This window comes from Lemur catta, chromosome 3 (assembly GCF_020740605.2).
Source record: "Lemur catta isolate mLemCat1 chromosome 3, mLemCat1.pri, whole genome shotgun sequence".
Lineage (NCBI taxonomy): Eukaryota > Metazoa > Chordata > Mammalia > Primates > Lemuridae > Lemur > Lemur catta.
In genome coordinates this window covers 27,339,396-27,360,700 of record NC_059130.1, presented here as the reverse complement: position 1 = coordinate 27,360,700, position 21,305 = coordinate 27,339,396, and the positions used below count along the sequence as shown (strand labels likewise).

The 21,305-nt window shown below is 47.7% G+C and overlaps 1 protein-coding gene across 2 annotated transcripts; it reads left to right on the top strand.

Annotated features, from left to right (window-relative positions):
* The first annotated feature begins 6,998 nt into the window (after positions 1 to 6,998).
* Positions 6,999 to 17,549, top strand: PGLYRP4 (peptidoglycan recognition protein 4). 2 transcript variants are annotated; one of them, XM_045546360.1, is made up of 8 exons: positions 6,999 to 7,050; positions 7,935 to 8,033; positions 8,767 to 8,992; positions 10,368 to 10,486; positions 11,826 to 11,978; positions 12,927 to 13,125; positions 16,159 to 16,277; positions 17,355 to 17,549. In XM_045546360.1, exons 1-8 carry the CDS (start codon positions 6,999 to 7,001, stop codon positions 17,531 to 17,533), a joined length of 1,146 nt encoding a protein of 381 aa, XP_045402316.1. In that variant the 3' UTR covers positions 17,534 to 17,549. The 2 variants fall into 2 exon arrangements, with proteins under 2 accessions (XP_045402316.1, XP_045402315.1); XM_045546359.1 differs by having other exon boundaries at positions 7,935 to 8,042; positions 8,791 to 8,992.
* Positions 17,550 to 21,305: the final 3,756 nt, after the last annotated feature.

The window sequence follows — 21,305 nt, the reverse complement described above, 5'->3', positions numbered from 1 at the left end:
ATATGAAGCATAGAATTATAGATTTTTTCTAGATCTGTGAAATATGACATTGGTATTTTGATGGGATTGCATTGAATCTATAAAGCACTTGGGGCAATATGGACATTTTAACAATGTTGATTCTACCAACTCATGAGCATGATATGTTTTTCCACTTATTTGTGTCATCTGTGATTTCTTTCATCAGTGTTTCATAGTTCTTGTAGAGATCTTTCACCTCCTTGGTCAAGTATATTCCTAAGTATTTTATTTTCTTTGTAGCTATTGTGAATAGTATTGAGTCTTTGATTGGACTCTCAGATTGACTGTTATTAGTGTATAGAAATGCTACTAATTTGTGTACATTGATTTTGTAATCCGAGACTTTGCTGAATTTATTTATCAATTCTAGGAGTCTTTTGGTGGAATATTTGGGATTTTCTAGATACAAAATCATATCATCAGTGAAAAGCAATAGTTTGACTTCCTCTTTCCCTTTTTGGATACCCTTTATTTCTCTCTTGCCTCATTGCTCTGGCTAGGACTTCCAGCCAGAATAGAAGTGGTGACAGTGGACACCCTTGTCTTATTGTAGTTCTTAGGGGGAATGGTTTCAATTTTTCCCTATTCAGTATGATGTTGGCTGTGGGTTTGTGATTTATAACTTTGAGATATGTTCTTTCCATGCCTACTTTGTTGAGGGTTTTTTTTTTTTAAATAATGAAAGGGTGCTAGATTTTGTCAAGTGCTTTTTCTGCACCTATTGAGATGATCATATGATCTTTATTTTTGCTTTTGTTTATGTGGTAAATCACATTTATTTTTTTACATATGTTGAACCACCCTTGTATCCCTAGGATGAAACCCATTTGGTCATGGTGGATTATTTTTTTTTGATGTGTTGTTGAATTCAGTTTCCTAGTATTTTGCTGAGGATTTTTGCATCTATATTCATAAAAGATATTGGTCTATAGTTTTATTTTGTTGTTGTGTCCTTTCTTGACTTTGGTATCAAGGTAATACTGGCTTCATAGAATGAGTTAGGGAGGATTCCTTTCTTCTAAATGTTATAGAATAATTTCTGGAGTATGGGCACCAGCTCTTCTTTGTTTGATAGAATTGGGGTGTGAATCCATCTGGTCTGGGGCTTTTATTTCTTGGGAGATTTTTTATTACTACTTCAATCTCACAGCTTGTTATTGGTCTGTTCATGGGTTCTATTTCTTACTGATTAAGTCTTGGGAGGTTGTGTGTTTCCAGAAATTTGTCCATTTCATCTATGTTTTCTAGTTTATATGCATAGAGATTTCTGTAGTATTCACAGATGATATTTTGTATTACTGTGGTATCAGTTGTAATATCTCTGTTTTCATTTCTGGTTAAGCTTATTTGGGTACTAACTCTTCTATTCCTGGTTAATCTAGCAAGGAGTCTGTTGATTTTGTTTATCATTTTAAAGATCCAACTTTTTGTTTCATTGATCCTTTGTATTTTTTTTCCATTTCATTTAGTTCTGCTCTGAGCTTTGTTGTTTCTTTTTTTTCTTCTGCTGGATTTGGGTTTGGTTTGCACTTCCTTTTCTAGTTTCTTGAGATGTGACATTAGGTTGTTAATTTGTGATCTTTCTGTCTTTTTGATATAGGCATTTGAGGCTATGAATTTTCCTCTTAGGACTGCTTTTGCTGAATCACATAGATTTTGATAGTGTATGTCCCCTTTTCATTCAGTTCAAATCAATCTTTTGATTTCTATCTTCATTTTATCATTGACCCAAGAATTGTCCAAGAGCAGGTTAATTTTCATGACTTTGTGTAGATTTGGGTGTTTTTATTGGAATTGATTTCTAGTTTTATTCCACTGTGGTTTGAGAAGATACATGGTATGACTTTGATTTTTTAAAATTTCTTGAGACATGTTTTGTGGCCTAAGATATGATCAATCTAGGAGAAAATCCCATATGCTGATGAGAAGAATGTATATTCAATAGTTTTTGAGTGGAATGTTCTATAAATATCTGTTAGGTCCATTTGTTCTAGATTCCTGTTTAAGTCCAGTGTTTATTTTTTTATTTTCTGCTTCAATTATCTGTCCAGCTCTGACAGTGGGGCGTTGAAGTCTGGCACTATTTATTTCTTTGCTTAGCTCTAGTAAAATTTGCTTTATGTATCTGGGAGCTCCTGTGTTAGGTGCATACATATTTAGGATTGTTATATCTTCTTGTTGAATTGCTCCCTTTACCATTATATAATGACCCTGTGTCTCTTTCTTTACCTTTGTTGATTTAAAGTCAATTTTATCTGATATGGGAATGGCTACACTTACTCTCTTTTGATTTCCATTTATGTGGAATATTTTTTTCCATCCTTTCATGTTGAGTCTGTGTGAATCCTTGTGGTTTAGATGTGTTTCCTGGAGACCACAGACACTTGGGTTGTGTTTTTTTTACCCATTTAGCCAGCCTATAGCTTTTGAGTGGACCATTCAGACTGTTAATGTTGAGTGATAGAATTGATACGTGGCATGCTGTTCTGTTCATTGTGTTGGGTAGTACCTTATTGCTTTGTTTTCACTCTTATAATATTGTTTCATACAAGCTGTGAATGTTAGCTTTTTGGCGGTTTTACATTGTGAGTATCTATGTGCTGAGCCACATATAATACAGTTCTGAGTATTTCCTATAGGACAGGTTTGGTTGTGACAAATTCCCTCAGTGTTTGCTTGTCTGGAAAAGACTAAATCTCTGTCAATTATGAAACATAGTTTTGCAGGATACAAAATTCTAGGCTGGGAGTTGTTTTGTTTAGGAAGACTAAAGATGGGGCCCCAATCCTTTCTGGCTTGTAAAGTCTCCACTGAGAAGTCTGCAGTTAGCCTGATGGATTTTCCTTTGAAGGTTAGTTGTTGCTTTCATCTTGCTGCTTGTAGAATTTTCTCCTTCATTTTGACTTTGGCCAGGTTGATTACTATGTATCTTGGAGATGAACTATTTGCTATGAATCTTCCCAGAGTTCAATGACCATCTTGTATCTGGATGCCTGAATCTCTGGCGATACCAGGAAAGTTTTCCCCAACAATTCCCTCAAATAGGTTTTCCATGCTTTTTGCTGTTTCTTATTTTTCCTCTAGGATACCTATAATTCATACATTAATTTGCCTCACATAGTTCCATATTTCTCTAAGTGAATGTTCAATTGTATTTATTCTTTTCTCTGCCTCTCTATTCAGTTTGTCTTCAAGCTCTGAGATTCTTTCTTCTCCTTGGTTTAGTCTGTTGTTGAAACTTTCTGCTTTGTTTTGAAATTCCATAAATGACTCTTTCATTTCTTTAAGTTCTATTATATCCTTTCTTATGTTGTCTAGCTCTTTAGTGTCTTCTTCATTTTTTTAATTGATTTCTTGAAATATTTTTTTGGCTTCTTTTTGTTGGTTTTTAATGTTCTCTTCCATTCCATTCATCTTATTTGCCATCCATATTTTGAATTCCATTTCTATTATTTTGACAATTTTCTTTTGATTGGAGTCCACTACTGTAGCTCCATTGTGATCCTTTGATGGTGTCAAACTGTTTTGTTTTTTCATTTTGCCAGGGTTCTTTTGCTGGTTTCTTCCCATCTGAACCTTCTCCTCTTGGATCAGGGCTAATAGATTTTCAGGGCACCTTTTCTCCTTTGCTGGGAACTCTCCTCCTTGGCAAGAAGAAGGAGAGGTCCCTACATGGCACATTTGTGCCCTGCTCTGGAATGTTGACCTGGCAGGAGAGGGGTGGGCCCACTGAGAGCCTATAGTGCAGGTGTTCTGTTTTGTCCTTTCCCCCTGTGATTGCCACAGTTCAATCTGGTGCTGGATGATCTTCATGTATGGCTGTGGATTGTTCCCCAGATTGCTGTTGGAAGTTCTAGTTGGGGACTGGGTGAGACCCTCTCCATGGAGGCTGGTGTTGTGGAGGATTGCTCTGCCCAACGTTTCCCCATGGAGGTGACAGTGGCAGACTGGGTGAGGCTACCTAGGCAGTGGTTGTGGGTGTCTGGGGTGTGGACATTTGCTTGAATGAGTTCCAGGTGTAATGGTGGCTCGAGGCTGGGGATCCCTGGGAGAGCATAGAACCGCAGTCATTTCTGTGGGCCCAGTGGCAGTGGTGAAGACTTAGGGGTGGGGCCTTGCGGTTCAGACATAGTGCTGGAATCTCAGGGGCAGTGTCATGGGCCGAGTGGGAGCTCTGAAGCCACAGGGGTGGAGCCTTGGCCACAGAACCAGAACTGGGGACTGAGGAGGTAGAGCTGTGCAGGCGGGGGGACTGCAGATGCTGAGTCATGCAGGCAGGGGTCAGTTCCAGTGGCCCAGGGACCATGGAGGAAGGCTGGGGCCACTGGCTGGCTGGGGTTCTCCCCCCACCTAGGTCTCACTGAAGAAGTCACCCAAGGTTTCCCAGGTGGTGCCTGTGGCACCTGAGGTGCCTCCTCTGCTCAGACCCTGCACTGGGTGGTAGGGGAGGGGACTTCAGCTCCTAGTCACAGGGCACAGCATGGGGGAGTGTCTGCTCTGCCTGCTCACTCTCCAGCCTGGTGGGAGCAATGCAAAGGCCACTGCTGCAAAGCCAAGTCACAAGCAGACCTGGTACCATGCACCTGAGAGCTCAGGATGGTGCCAGCTGCAGAAACCTGGGATCAGCAGCCACAATATCTCTGCTGCACCTGTTCTCTGGTATGTTGCTGCACAGACTCTGAGCAGCTCCCCAATCCATCCAGAGGTCTGTGGTGGCGGAGAGAGCCCCCTCACAACTCAGGTCACAGTACCTGTGGGATGAATGTGGTGCCCCAGGGCTCTATCTTCCTGCTTTTCCCTACGTGTGAATGCCCCCCACAGATCCCTTTGACTTTGCTGAACGAATCGTCCCTCACCTTCTCCTTAACTCTGAGTGTCTCATGTTGCTTCTCTGAGGTTTTAAAATGTTTTGTCCAAGAAGAGCTGTCCATAGGTAGGCATCCACCATTTCCATGGGCCTCCAAGTTTCTCAGGGGTTGATCTCTGCCAATATCTTGCTTCTTCTTGTTCTGCTGTGCAACTTCTTCCCGTGGAGTCTCTGTTAGGTTCTGGTGCTTTTCCCTCAGAATTACACCTGAGCTATGTTTTTTTCCATCTAAAACTTTTCCTTCTTTCTGAGATGATCTGGTGACTGATGTCTCTAGTCAGCCATTTTCTACATTTGTTAATATCAGCAGTAATCTCCTCAGTAAAGTCTTTAAGTATTGGGAAGTCATCAAACTCATGGTGGCAGACACAAATTTTCCACAATTCTAATTTTTGCTTGAACCCTCCAATGTTATTATGCTAACAAATTCTATTACTGTTGTTTAATTATGGTTGTTTTTCCTTGGAGTGAAAGGTTCACTTTGTTCATTTTCAAGAAAATGTCTGCCATGTACAGAAGTACGGGTGTCCATAGTTTAGCTGTTATTTGTTCCATGTTATTTGTTCATGGTGTTCCATGAAAAAAGTAGCTGGTTCAGCTTGCAACCACACAGGTGATTTTCCTTGAGATAGCCAGCATTGAGATTGAATGGAATTTGGCTGGGTGATGACAGGAACATGGCCTTGAGCCACGAGTGGGCAAGGGGCTACAGATTCTTGGTTTGTGGGAGCCTTCCTGTGGTTGGGGGGTGATGTCAAGGGTGGGATGTGGCAGGAGGGAGGATGATGGACAGACTTGTAAGCTGCAGGGTCAGAATTAGGAATAGTGAGCTGCCTTCTGGGGATGTACCCTTCAATTTGTCCCCCTGCATCCTGCCCCTACTGATGCCCTGGGTGGAAGGGGGTGGGGTGTTGAGATGGAAGAGGGCAGGATGATGGGGTAGAAGAGGGGTGGGGTGTCATTGAGTGACCTCAATCCACAGCCTTTAGACTCCTGGAGCAGATCTTCCTAGGTAGGAAGTTCCCAGCTGTCAGGGACACAACCTCCAGGCCCCACAGGCACCCCCAGGTTGGCCAGGCATATTGAGGGCTGGGGATGAGGAAGGAGCTCAGGGAGTGTTGGGCAATCCTGCTCTTTCCCAGGGAGGAGGTACTGGGCTTATTCACAGGGCGGGTCCCCAGGTGCTCTCAGTCTGGGCCTAGTCCCACCTGCGTTTTTCTCGGTGCTGTGGACGGAGCCGGCTCGGAGCCTCAGACCTCTGCCCTCCTCTCCTCCACCTTCTGTCAGGGACCCCAGGCTCTCCTCTTCTCTCTGGGAAGCCAGAGCCCAGTGCACCGTTTCCAGGGAGGGAGTGCCCTGGAGTGGGAGGGAGAGGAAGGCCGGAGGAGGCAGCAGTTGGAGAAGGAGAGCAGGGCCTGGAGGCCAAGTCTGGAAAGGAAGGAGCTGCCGCCAATGAGGGGCAGGCTGGCTGTACCCTGACCAGCTGGCTGGGACCACACAGGACCCACAGGTACTGCTGAGTTGGAGTGTGAGTATGTTTCTTCTTCAGAAGTTCTCTCCCATCAAAGTGACTAGAGTCCATCAGGTAGAGTGTTAAGATCAGGTTTCTTCTGCCCTAGAACTGGGATCCCCTCCCCTACTCCTATATCCCCCTCACCTGGCCTGTCCCCACTGGGAAGGAATTATCTGTATTAGACCCATCCGTGTGAGTTTGGATTTCTTGATTGTGCCATTCCTGGATCTTACTTCCCTCATCTATAAGAATGGGGGTTAAGAACCCACATTAGAGGATTAGTGTGAGGATTAAGTGAGACTGCAGGTGCAAGTGTGTACATGGGCCTTGCACACAGTGGGCACTCAATGAAGTTGAGTTGCCAGTGTTATAGAATGAGGGTGCTGAGCACCTGTTGTGTGCCAAGGACCCTGAGAAGCCTGAGCCAGGTGCTGGCCCTTGGGAAGCCCGCAGGGTTGGGGGAGGCAGGCGGGCACCGTGTGATTAGGGTGGGGGTGCTCCACTTGCAGAGTGAGCACAGACATGTTAGCAACTGCCGTGTCTCTTGCAGGGCTGCCATCCACACTCACCTGGTTGGTGTCCTGGGACCACCTGAGGATGCTGCCATGGCTTCTTATCTTCTCCAGTCTGGGGGGTCTCCGGGTTTGGAGTAAGTTTTCTTTTCCTGGATCAAAGAGCAACTAAGAAGGGTCATCCTAAAGTCTCATAATAGGAGACTTTAAATGCTTACTCCCTCCTGGGGAGAAAGAACAGATTGTGTTTATAGAACAGAACTTGGAGTCTATAGACCTGGGCTCAAGTCCTTGCCCTGCCTCTAATAATGATTTTAAACAAGGGATTCAGCTCTTTAAACCTTAATTTTCCCTTCTGAAAATTGCGATAATGTTACAACCTCTAAACTTATTGTGACGATCAAATGGAATGGAGCACATGAAGAACACAGCACTTGGGCAGAAAAGGGAAATAAATGGGAGCAGTGACTATATTTGTACCATTTTGATGTCAATCAGAGTCTAACCTCGACTTGGGTTTGTGCTTGTCAATAAGAGAAAGTTCCTTGGGGGAAGAATGTCAGTGGACACACCCATTTCCCACCATCCTTCAAACAGAAGCACAGACGCAGCAAGTGCCCCCAAAATCAGTCCTTGGGGAGCTGGCCTGATCCATGCAGGCAATTCTAATCCCTCCTCCACATAACTCTTCCCCGCTGCTTAGGGAGAATTCACCCTGGAGAGCACTTTGTGGTTTTGAAGTGCCTGAGTACATTTCCAGGCTATTTTTTTTGCCAATCGTATGTGTAGATGCAGCTCATGGGAAAAGGATAATATTTCCGACTTCCTGCCCTTTCCTATTTAACTGTCACCTGGGGGATTGCCTGGAGCTGGCATTGGAGGAAGCCACACCACCTGATGCTGGAGGGGGCTGGGGGATGTGTGAGGCAGAGGGACTCTTCCTGGCCAGAGCCTGTGCCGCTGTGATAGCTGGTACAGGAGCTCTCTGAAGACTGATGCAAAATGGAATATTCCTTTACAGGTGATTCCTCCTGGGACAAAACACAAGCTAAGCAGACATCAGAGGGGCTTCAGTACCTGTTTGGCAACATCTCCCAGCTCCTTGAAAAAGGCAAACTGGGTCTCAATGGTGAGGAGGCATGGGGACTGGCTGGGGTTTTTCATGTGACCAGAAACGTCTGAGGTCTGCAGAGCCGCATGTGACTGGCATGGGGTGAATGGGGTTGAGGTGCAGACAGCAGCACCAGAAAACCACCTGCACGAATTGCCCTAGGCCCTTGGTATGGAGGGGTGGTGCTGGGAGGGGATACCTGGGAAGGGGAGAAGTAGCCTCTGCAGACAGGGACCCCCTGGCCTGAGGATGGAGACCCAAACCCTGCCTCAAGGGGTCCTGAGACTGAGGGGGGGACACAGCCCTGTTCAGGGGAGCCCCAGAGGGAACACATGTAGCCACAGAGGAAATGGTCGGTGAGCACACATGGAGGGCGTCAGTGCTGAGGTGAAGCCGAGCGAGGCTGCTCAGGGCTTTCTCCAGGGATAAGCAGCTGGGACAGAGATGCCCCCTGAAGTGGGGGCCTGGGCCAGAGCAGGGAGGATCTGGAAGATGGGGTCTGTCCATGGTGGGGGATGTCTGGGACGGAGGAGCAAAGCACCCAGGTTCTCTGGTTGGTGCAGCCTGTGTTGGGGTGAGTGTTGCTGAGATGGGGGTACGGAGGTGGGCAGGGGAGGGTGCACCTGCCTGCTGAAGGCTTCTTTCTAGGGCTCCTCCACCACCTCGGGGCGACACAGCGCACACTGGCTCTGCTCCTGCAGCCCAGGTGGCTAGTGAGCAGCCCTGGGGCAGCAGCGCTGAGTGACACCCCCACGGCTCTCCACAGATGTCTCCACCGTGGTCTCGCGCAAGGAGTGGGGGGCGGAGGCTGTTGGCTGCAGTGCTCAGCTGACCACGCCGGTGGATGTCCTTGTCATACACCACATCCCTGGACTGGAGTGTCACGACCGGACTGTGTGCAGTCAGAGGCTGCGCGAGCTGTGGGGCCACCACGTCCACAACAACAGCGGGTGTGACGTGGCCTACAAGTAAGCGGCTGGGCTCAGGTCCCCAGGCTCGGGGTCGATGCTGCTCCCTTGGGGTGCTTCTCCTGTCCCTTCTCATCTCTGCCTCATTTTCTGGGTTGTAGATATATAAGTTTTACAGTGAATAAAATATTTAAAGCATCCATAAAATTCCAAATCCTTTGGGATTTTCTGTGAGGTCCCCACCTCTGAGATTTCCTCAAAGGAAGCAAGGAAGGTTGAGTGATAACCACGCTCTCTACCCTACTCCAAACCTGACGTGCACAGTGCACCACAGGCTACAAACAACTTGCACCTATAAGAGGGCATCTGCTCCTCAACAGCTCTGTGAGGTTGGTAGGAAAGCATCACCACGTCCATGCTACAGGAGAGGGGACCCAAGAGAGAGGTTGTCTAATTTCCTCAAAGTGGCTCAAAATGGTCTCTTCACCCACGGTGCTCTCCCCACCACAACATGCATAAGGTCTGGCCTTGGTGAGCCGACCGTCTGTCTACCTATTGCCCTAACGGTCACCCTAGTAGGCCCTACAGTTGCCTGCACCACATGTTCTTGGCCCGTCCCTGACTTTGGCCAGCTGTGGACAGTTCCTGAGCCTGGTGGTCATGTCCCTCCTTAAGGGCCAGAGCATCTCTCTGCTTTGCTGCTTCATGGCTTCCTCAGCCCCTGAGGATGAAGAGGAAGAAATGTCCGCTGGGGGCAAGAGTCAGTGGGTAGCTTCCTCAGCGCCAGCCCTTCTCAGGGACATTTCTACAGTGCATGCTCACAGTTTCTTGGCAGGCCAGGGGGAGGGGTGGGCCCAGGGAGCTGCTGTGAGCCGGCGCACTTCCACACACTGCTGGGTTTCTCCCGTCCTTCTCACTCTCCTTGCTCCCTCACTCTGGCTTCTGGAATCCCTTCCCAAATAAGCCGCCTGCATCCACATCCCATCTCAGGCACTACTTCATGGGACAGTTACCTGGCAGGGAGAAATCAAATGAACAGCCTCTGCGGGGATTACACAGGCAGCATGAGCTTTGGAGGAGGGAGGAGGACCATGTTTAAGGAAGTGTAGAGGCCAACAAGAGCCTTCCATTGTGTGGTTGGGTCAGTGGAGGTCCCAGGACCTCTTCTCCTTCTGAGTATGTAGGATGATTTATATAAAACCCTGCTGTGTGAGCAAGGGAGGGAGGTAGGGAGTATGGGAGTGGGTTCTTCTGAATTCTAAGGACTAGCATAAATGACTTGGTCTTTCCATTGTCTGGGAAGAGTCCATGCAAGTTCCTTTTAATGGACATGGTTTGAGCCCTTCTCCGTTTTGAGGCCAGTTATGTGGTTTCCTCTCTCAGAAAACAGTGCTACAGTGCCAGCCATCAAACCTGTGTTTCCTTTGTTCCATAGCTTCCTGGTTGGGGATGATGGCAGGGTGTATGAAGGTGTTGGCTGGAATATCCAAGGTGTGCACACCCAAGGCTACAACAACATCTCTCTGGGCTTTGCCTTCTTTGGCACCAAGAAAGGTAATGGTTATCCCAGCTGACCTTCTCCAAAGAGTTCTCTACTTCTTTGTCTCAAGGTGTCCTTGAGATGTCCTTGTCTCACGCATCACTTCATGGGGAGCAGCTGCTACTCTGCTGTCTTCTCACCCTTCTCTCTCTTCTTTGAACACCTGCTCTCTCCTGGAATTCTCTTCTCCATTGACTTCCACAACATGGTGTTGTGATGGGCCTCCTCCTACCTCCTTCCCAACCTCTGCAGCAGGCTCCTTTTGCTCTTGCCATCTCATAAGTGAGGTGCTAACCAGCTGTCCCTCTGCAGGCCTGTTCTTCTGCTCTCCTCTTGAAAGATCCGGGCTTCAGCCCTCACCTCTATGTTAGTGACTATCACATCTTCCTCTCCAGCTCTGACCTTCCTGCAGCTGCTGGCTGTGCTTTCCAACTTCCTGCCAGCACCTACTCCTGCTATCTCTTATTCCTAGATTTTCTATATATTTTTAAAAAACCGCTCTGAGTAATCTAATCTCTAACTTCCTTCCACTTCCTTCTGGTCTGCTGTTCCAAGCCTCCCCCAACACCCCGCATCCTAACACACACGCTCTAGGACCATTCCTTTGAGTCTGTGCACCCCTTCCTGTTAACAGAGATCTTGCTTATTTAGTTTCTCATTTTCCCTTCCCAATACCTTTTGAAATAGTCCAGGTCAATTTTGTGATCCCTATTATACAAAGGTGTGTCTAAGCTTCAGAGAGGTCAATGACCCAAGTGACACATCTAGAAGGAGATGAAGCAGCACATGAGCCCATATCGCCCGTCTCCAAGTCCAGGTGGTTTCTAGCATGCCAGAGGACTCTTTGTGTTCAGCTTATGTTTTTTTCCCCCATGACTACTCATTGTCAATTTTTAGCTTGGGATCTTGAGCACATTACTTCTTGAAGCCTCAAGTTCGTCTTCATGAATAATGGGGCTAATAACAGCATCTACTTCAGAGGGTTGTGGTGAGGATTAAATGAGTCAATGCAGGCAAAGAGCCTGGAACGTACCTGGAAGGGCCCTACTGATGGGAAACCTGACTTGGCCAGGCAGGTCTCCTGAGTGTGGTGCTGCCTCTGCTCTTTCATGGAGAGAGGGAGTGAATGAATGACGTCTTGGCAGGAATTTGGGAAAGGACTTCATCTTGAGCCATGGAGAGGTCTGTCCAGGCAGATCCTTGACTTTCAGGCTGTCTGACCTGGGGGATGACCTGGTCCTCTTTCTTCCCTTCCAATAGCTATGCGGGGGCTGGCACGGCATGTCATCTTCCCCGACAGGTCCCCTGAAACTCAGGCCAGACTGAAGTTTCCAACTGATTGCTCTTTTCCAGGCCACAGCCCCCGCCCTGTTGCCCTGTCAGCCATGGAGGGCCTCATCTCCTATGCTGTCCAGAAGGGCCACCTGTCATCCCGGTACGTTCAGCCACTTCTTGTGAAAGCCGAGAACTGCCTGGTCCCTCGGCAGAAGGGGAGTCCAAAGAAAGGTAAGACCTTCAGCTCTACTGGGCCTCCCTCCAGACTGCCCTAACCACTGACTATCAAACATCATTGGGAGTGACCTTTCTAGTGGGACTGTCATTGGATTCCTTCTGATAGGCAACTGGTCACCCAACTCTCTGAAACTTCAGGGCTGGCAAATCTTAAGAGGGACAACCCTCCAGCCCACCTCTTTATCCCTCGATTTCTAAACTGATAGAGCTATGACATTATGCTTGGGGTCATATATGCACACTCATTTCTTCAATCACTCAACAAGTATTTACTGAACACCTACTAGATCCTGAGGATATAACAAGAAACAGAACACAAAAATTCCTGAACTCATGGAGTTTCAATCTAAAGGGCAGAGAAAGATAATAAATAAAAAAGTAGCATATTTGGTATGTTATTTAGTATATGGTGAAAAATGCTATGGATGTAAAAAAAAGCATGGAAAGGGATCATATCCATTTGTACACATATTTATGCATTCACATGATTATATATAAACACACAGTTCTGAATGCAAAAGCCAGAACAACATTAATAGACTGAAGTGCCTAGGAAAACTTAAGTTACCACTTACACTGACTTTAAAGGAAGAATTGAACATAATTCAGGTAATAAAAGGTGGGTCCTATTTTGAGTTTTTCAAGCAGCAACACCAAAAACAGTATAAATTTGATCTCCGCCTTTGGACTGGTGCCATTTGTCCATATTAATTGACAGAGATTTATGGATTACAAGTGACTCTCAAAGACAGGCTTTCAGAATAAAACACCCATGTCCCACTGTTGGGACACAGCTGCTCCCAAGTCCTGCAGTCAGGGCCAGGGTGGGTACCCAGAGCTGGGGGGGCACTGAGGATCCTGAGGTGCAAGTTGGTTTCAGTAGAGAGGTGGCTGGCATGGATGAGCAGAATGAATCCTCCGTGGCTTTTCACCCCACTGCAGCCTGCCCCAGTGTTGTCCCGCGGTCTGCTTGGGGGGCCAGGCAGACCCACTGCCCCAGGATGAACCTCCCGGCTAAGTACGTCATCATCATCCACACTGCTGGGAGAACCTGCAACGTGTCGGATGAGTGCTGCGTGCTGGCCCGGGACATCCAGTCCTTCCATCTGGACAGACTCAAGTTATGTGACATTGGATATAAGTGAGTGGACTTGAGCATGGTGGGCTTCTCTTCCTTTGGGGGCAGAAACTGAACCCTTGGAATGAAGGGGAAAGGAAACTAATATTTACTGAGTACTCACCACGCAAGAGGTGTGTTGTGAATAACCACCTTGATTCCTTACACAACCCTGGGCAGGTCTTACTTAGGAGATAGCTAAGGGGGTGGTCGTTTCTTCTAAGCATGTTCTCAAAACGTGTGCCTTTTAAAGGTAGTATATTGACATGATGGATGCCAAGATTGTGCTAAAAAGATATGAGAGCAAGCAGCATGTGTGCAAGATTGTGAAACCAGTAGGAAAGAATCAGAAGGTTGTGCCTTTCTCACGGAATCGCCTCCCACTGCTCAGTGGTTGGGGCTCTGCCCCTCAGTGTGGCTGCAGCCTGAAGCTGTTCCCTTTTGCTGTAGAGTCCGGTTGCTCCTCTGATTCTAGAAACTCTCACCTTCTTTGGAGAGAGTATCTTTCCTGTCTGAAAGCAGGGGGAGAGACCGGATAATACCTGTTGATTTCTCTAATGCCAAGGTCTGTGATTCTTCAATAAAGAACACACTAACCTAATGGGAGAGTAAAAATTTCTTTTTTTCCCTCTCATTAAGCATTATTTTAATGGATCTCAAAATTCTGTGACAGATTTTTGGTCAAGGCTTTTCTATTAAAAAGGACTCATTTTAAAAAGTAACAAAACTGTCACACACACATACAAACAAATGGTCCACAAAACAAGTAGAAATATCTTGAAGGACGATGTCAGAGCTCGCAGATAAGACATCTGGGGTCAGACCCCGTCTAATGTTCCATCAGAAACAATCACACTAAATTTTAAGCATCAGGACAGGCCATCACTAGCCCATATGGCATATTTGTACATGTTCATGGGAGGATCGCCTCACCCTAGGGGCAGCCATGGCTTAGTGGGTGGAGCTGGATTTCAGTCCCTGCTCTCCCCAAGCCAGGCACCTTGTGCAGGAAGTAACCTGCACAGCCGTACGCAGTGGCTCCGCCCTAGATGAATTTGCCATGTCTTAGTATATCCTACGGGGCTGACTCTCCTCTCTCTGTGCCCCTTTTAGTAGCAACCCTTTTGTGACAAGAGAAAACTTTTCCTCCCACATTTATCATCTGTCAGGACCTACCAAGTGCTTTGCTAGGTTCTGCCATACAGGATTATTCACAGTGCTGCTGTCTTTAATTAGAGTGGAGACTTGTAAATTGACTGTAAATCTGGAAATCCTAAACTGGAAAATGGTAGAGGTTGAGGGGAGGTCTTTTCCCTTTTCCCACTCAGATTTCAGGGGACAGATGCTTGTCCCTTGACTTTTAACCTTTTATTGTGTCCCCTTCTATCATAACTTCATGAGTGCCATTGTCTTATCTTGAGATGGTCTGCAGTCAGGATTGAACACTGACTTGCTGGTAAATTATAATTCACTGGCAATACGACAGAGCATGCACTCTGTGGGCACAAGGCCATGCTCTGGGGATGCCAGCAGCTGTAGCAAAGCTATGGTGCTTGCCTTCACAGAGCTAATGCTTTAGTGAGAGAGAAAAACAATTAAACAAGAGGTCCTAGTAGGGTAGCTCAAGCCTTATGACGGGGGCACAGGGAAGGTAGACAGGAGGCTTAGATCACTGGGGGATGGAGTGAAGGGGATGGCGTGCAGCCCCTTTCTGTTGCCTCTTTAGGAAAGGCCTAGATTCTTTCTCAGAGGACTTGAGAGAGGTTCAGCCTGATAAACACAGGTGCCAGGGTGGCGGCGAGGGGTGAGGCTGGGAGGCCAGTAGAGGCCATATCATGAAGGATCTTGTAACTCAAGCTGGGGAGTTTGGACTTGGTGCTGAGGACTGAAAACAGGGCTTCGACATGGTAAGATTTGGATTTTAGAAAGACCGGTCTGGCTATTGCTTCAGGAATGGATTGGAAAAGGGTGAACCTGCAGGCAGTGAGATCTGAGGACAGCGCAGCGATCCAGGCAGGACGGGTGGTAACGTGGCCGGGCAGTGAGGGGTGGAGGAGCTGAGGGTCAGAGGAGGTCAGTGGTTCATGGCTATGGTGTGGGGGTAGGCAGAGGACAGCAGGGGGGACACCACTGCCCAGCGTGGCTAATGGGTGGTGAAGTGGGTGGGCTGATGCCCACGCTCCCTGCTGGGACGAGTGGGTGGCTGTGGCATTCACCAACATGTTCCACCAGAAGGCGGAACAGGTGGGGACAAAGGCGGGTCCTGTTGTGAACATATGGACTTCCATGGGTGGTAACTGAAGCCAAGGAAGCGGGCAGGCTGGTCCTGAGAGGATGGGTCGAGTGAGGAGAGAAGAGGGGTTGGGGTAGCAGCCTGAGGAAGCCACATTTGAGGAAAGGGCACAGGAAGATGAGGTGCAGAGGGGTGCAGCCAGAGAGGAAGAAAACGAGAGGGTGTGGTGTGGTGGGGCGATGGGGAGAGAAGGTCTGCAGGAGGCGAGAGGATTGGCAGGGTCAGATGCGCAGAGAGCAGTCGGGGTGGGGGGGTGGGAGAAGCGTGCACTGTACTTAGCAGTGGGAGGTCCTGGGTCACCCTGGGGGAAAGAGTTCCCTTAGTGGGGTGGGGGAAAGGCCCAGCATCGAAGTCTGTCGTTCTCTTTGTTCTTCACTGACTGTGAGCTACTTGTGGCAGACTGGTGTGCTGGAGCCGGATGGACACGTGCTGGCTCATGAGATCCGGTTGTTAGGGATTCAGGAGTTTTGAGAGCCAGTTGTTAAATTATTGGTACCCTGAAATCAGCTGTGGGAATATTACAGTGCAGAAATCAGCAACGCTGTAAACGGGGATCCCTCTCCCCACCTGTCTCCTCCGTTTCCCCCAGGCTGGCTTGCCAGCACCCCACTGCGAGGACTCTGCCTTATGTGTCTCTGTCACTCAATGCTTAGAACTTAACAGACAACCAAGTCTGGTGAGTAAGGACGTGGATGAATTAATGAATGAGAGAAAGAACCAGTCCCAGGGTACCTCCCTTTCATGCTGGTCTCGTCTCCCTCTAGCTTCCTTGTGGGCCAGGATGGCGTCATTTATGAAGGGGTGGGCTGGAATGTCCAGGGCTCCCGCACGCCTGGCTACGATGACATTGCCTTGGCCATCGCCTTCATGGGAACCTTCACAGGTAAGTGGATACTGTGGGCAGTCACGTCATTATATGGTATTTGAGGGAGGCATCTGACGTGGAAGACAGAGTCCCAGACTCAGGCATCATCTTGGTGCCTGCATGTGCTGGACTGACCCAGCTTCAAATCTGACATTTGGCTCAGCTGAGTGTGACCAGAGGTGACCCCCAGACAGAATGCTCACCCTACATCTCTCCTTCACACTCTGCCAAATGTCTCCCTCTTCCAATAGCTAAGGAACATGTGAAGCAAGGGGAAGAGATCTTTGTACGTATTTTTAGTTCTTCTTAGTTGGCAGATGCACCCCTTCCTGGTTACAGCAGGAATGTGGGGACACCCTGCCTTATATGCCAAAGCCACACTGAGCCCTGATCTCTGCTTTGAGAGTGCACACTGCGGGTTGTCATACCCCAGAGCTCTTGATCAGAGTTTGTTTAGACTCAGGGGACTTTGGCAGAGCCTCTGGAAGGAGGAGGCCATGCCACTGGGGCTGGCTCAGGCTGATACTGTAGTGGGCATTGGGCAGGGGTGGGCGGTGAGCCCCGGACGGTGCCTGCTGATGGAGCTGAGCATTGGGCCTGGGTGCGAAGGGTCCAGGCAGCACATCTGTGGCTAGAGCAAGGCTTCTCAACCTCAGCAGGATTGACATTTTGGCCCAGATAATTCTTTGTTGGGGCGGCCATCCTGTCCTAGGATGTTTGGCAGTATCCTTGGCTTTTACCAACTATAGGACAATAGCATCCCCCTGCCCCCCGGTTTTGACAACCAAAAATGTCTCCAGACATTGTCAAATGTCCTCCAGGGGACTAAATTGCCTACCAGGCTAAACTTTGCAGTGGATAAGGGCTTTGTATACTCCCAGAAGAATTGTATATATTATCCCAGTCTAGGCCCTTTTGATTTAGGAAAATGTTGGCACTGAGGAATCTGAAGTCTTGGCCTGGTTTTCTGTCTGTCTGTAGGGTGGAATATACCAGCTTTGTGGTTGGGGTGGGGTGGGGTGGGGTCTGGGAGTGTGTCCTGTCCTAGGCAGGGTGCCCTGGAAAACTGGGCAATGGGCCGGCTGTGTTTTGCAGGTACTCCGCCCAATGCCGCAGCACTGGAGGCAGCCCAGGACCTGATCCAGTGTGCCGTGGTCGAGCGGTACCTGACTCCCAACTACCTGCTGGTGGGCCACAGTGATGTGACCAACACCCTGTCCCCTGGGCAGGCTTTGTACAACATCATCAGCACCTGGCCTCATTTCAAACACTGAGGGAGGCCCCGGCTCCTTCCCAGACTGTTCTCCCTCCCCTGCTGGGTCTCCTGTTCTCACCACCCACCCCTGGCTCCACATCTGTGGCCCTGCCCACCTCCACCAGCTCAGCCTGTCCCCCTCCCTCAGGTTAGGATGACCATGTCCTCTCCTGCTAGCATCCTCCAGGGGCTTCAAAGCCCATGGCTGGGCAAACAGCTCTCTGAGTCTGAGCCCAGCTGTCCTTGCCCCTCACCTTCCTCCCCCAGCACCCACCTCCTCAGCCAGATGAGAAGACAGCCTGTCCTGTCATACTTCTCTCTCCCCCTGCACGTGCCCTCTGCCTGGTGGCCTCCCCTGCTGTCTGCCTGGCAGTCCCTCCACTTACCCATGCCCAGGTCGCTGTGCCCGCCCCTCCTCTCTGCTCACACATGGACTTGCACGTGTTTGGATGCAGCCCTTATTTAAGGGCTATGGTTGTTTACAGATGTGTCTGTCCTCTCTACTGGGTTGTGAGTTTCTCCAGGGGAGGAGCTGTGCTTTATTCATCTGTGAGTCCTCAGTTCCTTAGCCGTGTCTGAATTTAATTGATGCTACGGACGGTTGTTAAGGAAGTTGATGAATAAATGTCATCCCCTCTTTGGAGAGCCTCGTTGGACCTCTTTCCCACCAGCATTCTCTCTGTTCAAGGCTCAGAGCTGGCTCTGGTCGCCTGTCTGTGTCTCTAGGTTGCCTGCATCCCTGGCCCCCTAGAGCACCCCGAGGGCAGGGATCATGTGCTCCTCCAGGGCCAGGCCAGGGCTGTGTCCCCACGAGCTGCCAGTGCCTGCTGCCTGCCCTTGCCTGGCCCGGCCCTGCTTGGCGTTGGGCTGGGCAAGGACCCAGGGCCTGGGTGCTCTGCAGCCCTCCCTGCCTGGGCCCTTCACCTACTTGCTGGGGGCACATGAAGTGTTCTTTGTTTCCTCTGGGTCTTGGTTTGGGAAAAAGGGTAGGAGTATAAGAGGGAAACAGGAGAGATAAATAAAAGGAACAAAAAAAGTGGTTTTTTTTTTCTCAAAAAAATTTTTAGGTCTTCATATTTTGTCTTGTTTTTAGTGTGTTTCTGTAGCTCTTATAATAATAGTAATAAATGTAATTGTTCTCTATTTTTAAAGCAAATATGTTGTGCTCCTCAAAGTGTATAATGACCTCACTGGACCTCAGTGTCCCTGCTGGCCATTTTCGCTCAGGCCATCGGTGTCAACGAGTGTGGGAAGTATTCTCCCTGTTTTCCAAGGGCAGCCCAGCCCAGAGAGACTCTGGGTCTCTTGTGGCACCCAGCAGGGGGAAGTGGGTCCAGGAGGGCACCTTCCCAGTGCTCAGTCCCCAGGGGTCCCCGCGAGTGAGGTGCAGACATTCCTGATCTGCTCTCCTCTCTGCTGAAGGATGTGGGCGGGAAGTGGACAAAAACGGAGAAACTGAGGTCTCATAATAGGAAACATGAAACAAGAGCTGTTCAGATTTATGGGACTGTCCTTACAGTCTTTCTGGCGGCAAAGGGTCTCCACGTTTCTGGTTCCATGACCTGAGGTCTTCTCAGTCTTTCCCTATCCTTGTTTGGGAGGAGATTTAGCCTTTCTCCTCTCCTCAGTCATCTCCATCTGTCTAAGCTTTTCCCTGGGCCACCAGGAAAAAGAATTCTTGGTGTGAATTACTGACATTTTCCCAAATTCATGCTATTAATATTTTAAACATTATTCTTTTGTATACCATCTAAGTAAAATCAGAGTGCTTGCTAGATGAATGCAGCTTCAGGGCAACTTTCCAGAGAGGCCCTCCAAACAGATTACCTCCTCTGCACCCTTGATGTAAAGAAATTAATATCTGGACTCTTAGATTACCCCTGAACATTTGCATTAGGGATAATATTAACAGTGATACAATCATACTTTGGAGATATTGCAGGTTTGGATCCAGACCACTGTGATAGAGTGGCTATCATGGTAAAGCGAGTCACACAAATTCTTTTGTTTCTCAGTGGATATAAAAGTTATTTTTACACTATACCATGGTCTGTTAAAGTGTGCAATAGCATTATATTTAAATATACAATATATTTAGTATATTTAAATATATTTAAGTAAATATATTAAAAAACAATGTATATACCTTAAATAAAAGGTACCTTATAGCTAAAAAATGCTAACGGTCATCTGAGCCTTCAGTGAGTCACAATCTTTTTGCTGGTGGAGGGTCTTGCCTCGATTTTGATGGCTGCTGACTGATCAGGATGGTGGTTGCTGAAGGTTGGGTTAGTTTGATTTGTCTATGCCCTTTAAGTCTCATATTGAAATTGAATCCCCAGTTTTGAAGGTGGGGCTTAATGGGAGGCGTTTGGATCATAGGGGCAGATCCCTCATGAATGGCTTGGTGCTGTCCTCGAGGTAACAAGTGAGTTTTTGCTCTATTACCTCCTAAGAGAGCTGGCTGTTAAAAAGAGCCTGGTTCCTCCCTCCCCTTCTCTCTTGCCTCCTCTCTGGCCATGTGATCTCTGCACACTCCAGCACCCCCCATCCTCATCCACCATAAGTAGAAGCTAGTTTTATGCTGCTGCTACCATCTTCTACTATGTTTTTTTTTGTTGTTGAATGTGTATTTTTGTCAGAAACAATGCTGGTGGGACACCGTGATGGTGCATAAGGTATTCCGGGAGTCCACAGGCGGTGGTGGTGCTAGCAGGAGCATTGCATGGAGGGCCAGCACTTGCTTCTCAAGTATCTGTTCTAGAGAGGACATATTGCTGCCCTGTCCATGATGGAAATAGTCCAAGGTCATCAATTTGTTCCCAGGTAGGGCTGGATCTCCCAGGAAATAGTGCCAATTGGGAATACATCATTAGCCTCTGTTATAGGCAGGGTGGACTTTCAACAGTAGTGGCAGCCAGACTGGCTTTGTGAGGGGAAGTACAATCTACTGAGCATGGCCTTCGTCTCTGCCGCATGGCTGCTTTGTATGTGAATCCCTTGAGCAAGTGTCCAGTGGCTAGGGAAATAGACTGAATCATTTTATTGAATCCTTCCTGTGTGCACAGAGTCTGTGAGAGTTGATGAATCTTCACAAAAATTCTGTGGAGTAGGTATTGTCATGCGAATTACATGTATGTTGGATCACCTTTGCCTGTCTTCTACATATGCTCTAATTTGTCACTTTTTCTCTAATCCTTTTCCCCCCCAATTTTTTTTATTATGGTAAAACACATATAACATAAAGTTTACCATCTTAACCCCTTTTAAGTGTGCAGTTCAGAGATAATAAGTGTTTTCTCTAGACCACTGATCATTTTTTTTGTGTGTGTGGCATCTGCTCCCCTGTGTACTCCTTGTAATTTAGCCTTTATTTCTGAGATGGTTTCTGTCATTTCTCTTTCAGATATTCCTACTGTCTAGTTAAATTCTTCTTTTACTTTTGTTTTATGACATTATTTTATAGATATGCAATTAAGAAAACTGTGTTGGAATCTTTTTCCCCCTCTGCCTATGGTAACTTTCTTTTCTGATGAGTTTTACTTTTTTTTGGTAATACAGTATGATTTTATGCTTTATTTTGAAATGGAGACTTTGTTTAGATGTGACAGTTTTACCTTTTTATTATTCCTATTTGAGTGCGTTGGATTTTCCTAGTCCAGCTGCTACAGGAGCATTCTGTGGCCCTCACGGCTGGAGGTGAGAGAGGGTTAAGGTAGATTCTCCTGTTTCTTAGCCCATGGGCTCCTTCTTCTGTTGCTGCTTCATGGGTAGTTTACTGAATATACTGT

Bases quoted from the DNA above. Each gene is read 5' to 3' on its own strand.
- PGLYRP4 (XM_045546360.1), top strand. From the start codon at position 6,999: ATGCTGCCATGGCTTCTTATCTTCTCCAGTCTGGGGGGTCTCCGGGTT. The intron at 10,487-11,825 runs GTAATGGTTATC...GCTCTTTTCCAG, and splicing joins CTTCTTTGGCACCAAGAAAG to GCCACAGCCCCCGCCCTGTT. The intron at 16,278-17,354 runs GTAAGTGGATAC...TGTGTTTTGCAG, and splicing joins CTTCATGGGAACCTTCACAG to GTACTCCGCCCAATGCCGCA.